This window comes from Limulus polyphemus, unplaced genomic scaffold (assembly GCF_000517525.1).
Source record: "Limulus polyphemus unplaced genomic scaffold, Limulus_polyphemus-2.1.2 Scaffold430, whole genome shotgun sequence".
Taxonomy (NCBI): Eukaryota; Metazoa; Arthropoda; class Merostomata; order Xiphosura; family Limulidae; genus Limulus; species Limulus polyphemus.
The window spans coordinates 37828-40754 of NW_013666040.1; the positions used below are offsets into that span (position 1 = coordinate 37828).

General features: G+C 30.4%; 1 protein-coding gene across 1 annotated transcript in view; it reads right to left on the reverse strand.

Annotated features, from left to right (window-relative positions):
* Window positions 1–144: 144 nt before the first annotated feature.
* Window positions 145–2927, reverse strand: part of LOC106458217 (cytoplasmic dynein 1 light intermediate chain 2-like) — a 24057-nt gene continuing 21274 nt past the window's right edge. Inside the window, exon 12 of the mRNA XM_022384351.1 lies at window positions 145–2161. Within this exon, the coding sequence (XP_022240059.1) occupies window positions 2031–2161 (131 nt within the window). The 3' untranslated portion in view covers window positions 145–2030. The remainder of the gene's footprint in view (window positions 2162–2927) is intronic.

Genomic DNA, 2927 nt, shown 5'->3' on the forward strand with positions numbered 1-2927 from the left:
ACTTTGGGTAGTCCATCTTCTTCAAAATTTGTAATAGATCATTCTTCTTAATATAATAACTTTCATACAAAATAATAGTTGTTAATAATGACTTGTAATATTTTAATTTAATATATATAAGTGTTAAAAGATATCCTCCTGATATAATACAACAACACCGAGTTTAATTAGTAATAAAAAATTTACAGACAAATTACTTTTGTTGAACAATTTCTTCCAATCGCAGCTGAAAACAAATTACTTGTCAAGAATTTGAAACCATTAACAAATATAGGAAACACTAAGCCTTCAATTCTTGATTTCTAAAAATTAACTTTCAGGAAAATTTGATAAAATATCAGCTCCAATTTTTAGACAATTCAGACACCCTCAAGCAGAACTATTTATTAAATAATCAAAATTCATTGAGTCAACACTGCATCCTAGCATATAACAGCTACTACTACTATAGTTAAGAGGAATGACAGTAATTACATTTTCTTTTAAACAAAGCATGTAGATTACATACAAATTTTGCTTTTTCACACTTTTTAAAAATTTTACAAACAAACGAGGCTAATGTTGATTAATAGATTGATTTATATTAACACTTTTATGCTTTTAGTTTAAGAAAGTACAGGGAGCTTAACTTTCACATTTGTCAAACTGGTTAACTGATGTTTGAAATACAATAACTTTCAGACCTCTACTTGTTAAGGTTGGCTCACTATTACATAAACTAATACCATAACTCGAAAATATGCAACTCAGTTAATAGTCATTGCAAAAGAAAACAGGGTGGCTATAATTTTACAACATAATTTGAAGCCATGCTGACTGTTTGAACTGATAGCCATTACACTAATACTGAAGAACAGTGAGAATTAAAGATATCACAGTGAAATCGGATTACAAGACATTAAAACATCCCGCAATAATACATATATCAACAGAACCCTAAGAATCAAATAACAAAATCACAGTGATCTACAGAACCGTGAAGACAACAAGAGTATTTAACCTGAATTTTCCTCAACTGTGCAAGTTATTCAGATAAATCTTACAGTACACAGTTCAATCATTAGAACACTCTATCAAAATTATGTATTGTATTGTCTCATACTGAAATATACAAATTACACTTTGATTTTTTACAACCCTTTGAATAAAAAGAACCAGAAAAGAAATTATTGATAATTCAAAATTAAATGCCTTTCCATTTGCTTTAAAAATTTCTTTCTCAATAGAAAAATATTTTTTATTATATAATAAAAATTCAAATCTGTTCCATACCTTTTAGTTGAAATAGAAAAGTTTTTTTACAAAAGAAACAGTAATTAGAGGTACTAATGTTATATTTCACAGAAAATCTTTTATACATTATCATAAAAAATTGGTTTATCTAAACTTATGCCTGTAATTTAATATGCTGGAGATGCTAGATCATATAAATCCACACTCTTATTAAGTACTACAAACTGGAGTAAATTACCACTGTATGCACTTCAAGTGATTGTAAGCTGCTTTATCACTAAAAGGTTCCTGAAGTTTATTTTTAAATTCCCAAGTTAAGTCTCAATCATACAAAATATCAGCTAAAAGTAACTGAAAATGACCACAGAATAATAGCCATGACTATATATATATATATATATTTTTCTTTATACACTTTTTTTCTAAACAATAACGTAAGAGATGTTAAATTATTAGGCTTAGGTGTTTTTCTATTTTGCATTCTAAATACACTGGGAAGAGTCCACATTTAATAACAAATGAATATAAAAGTCCATAATGGTTGTCTACATTTTTATTTTGTTTGCAAATTTCACCATTTCAATTTTTTTTCTTGGAATTGTTCTCATGGAAAGAGTACAAATATATTTCAATACAGAGGGAAAGCACCATTCTCCATAAAAATACACCAGCTGCTCTCACCTCTTTCCTTTTTTTTAATAGTTATGTTCAATAAAGTACGCTTTTAGTAGAAATAAACACTTTCACAATGACTCAAAAGCTGCCACATACTCCAAAGAACTGAATTAGATTTGAATTTATGACTGTGACCCTGAAGAAGACCCAGCCTCGGTTGAATTAGGTGTTGAAGGGTTTGGAGCCAAGGGCACTTTGGTTCTTGTCATGCGATCTAATTCTGCAGCAGCATCATTCCTAACTGCTGATTTATCTGGAAAATGAAATGGCTGTGCTGGTTACGATATAAAAAATAAAACAGCTCACAATAATATTATGCTAATCTTTCCTTGTAACTATTACCACTCCAGTACTATGTAACACAAATAAAAAAAACAAGCAAAGTTACAGAATTATGATAGAGGAAAACATTAATTTAATTAAAACAGTTCAATGGGAAATAAAATTTGGTCAACATTTTGATAACATAATTTTCACTGATTGGTTTGTTTTGAATTTCGCACAAAGCTACATGAGGACTATATGCGCTAGCCGTTCCTAATTTAGCAGTGTAAGACTAGAGGGAAGGCAGCTAGTCATCATCACCCACTGCCAACTCTTGGGTTACTCTTTTACCAATGAATAGTGGGATTGACCATCACATTATAATGCCCCCACAGCTGAAAGGGCGAGCATGTTTAGTGTGAAGGGGATTCGAAACCACGACCCTCAGATTGCGAGTCGCGTGCCCTAACCACCTGGCCATGCTGGGCCTATTTTCACTGATGACAAGTCCTATGGCTGAAACATTTTAATCACTTTCGTAACTATCATAATTTATACTACTATCAAGTGAATAATTTGAATAATAATCACATAACAGCTAATCCTAGTTTTTTTTACAATTATCTTTTTGTTGTATACTAATTACATTAACCCTTTCGAGACGGGTCATGGGTGAAAGGCCATGTCATTTTGTTTGTTGAGTCGCATTCAAAATTTTATTGAACTACTATTTCATGAATTTCCTTATTTATATA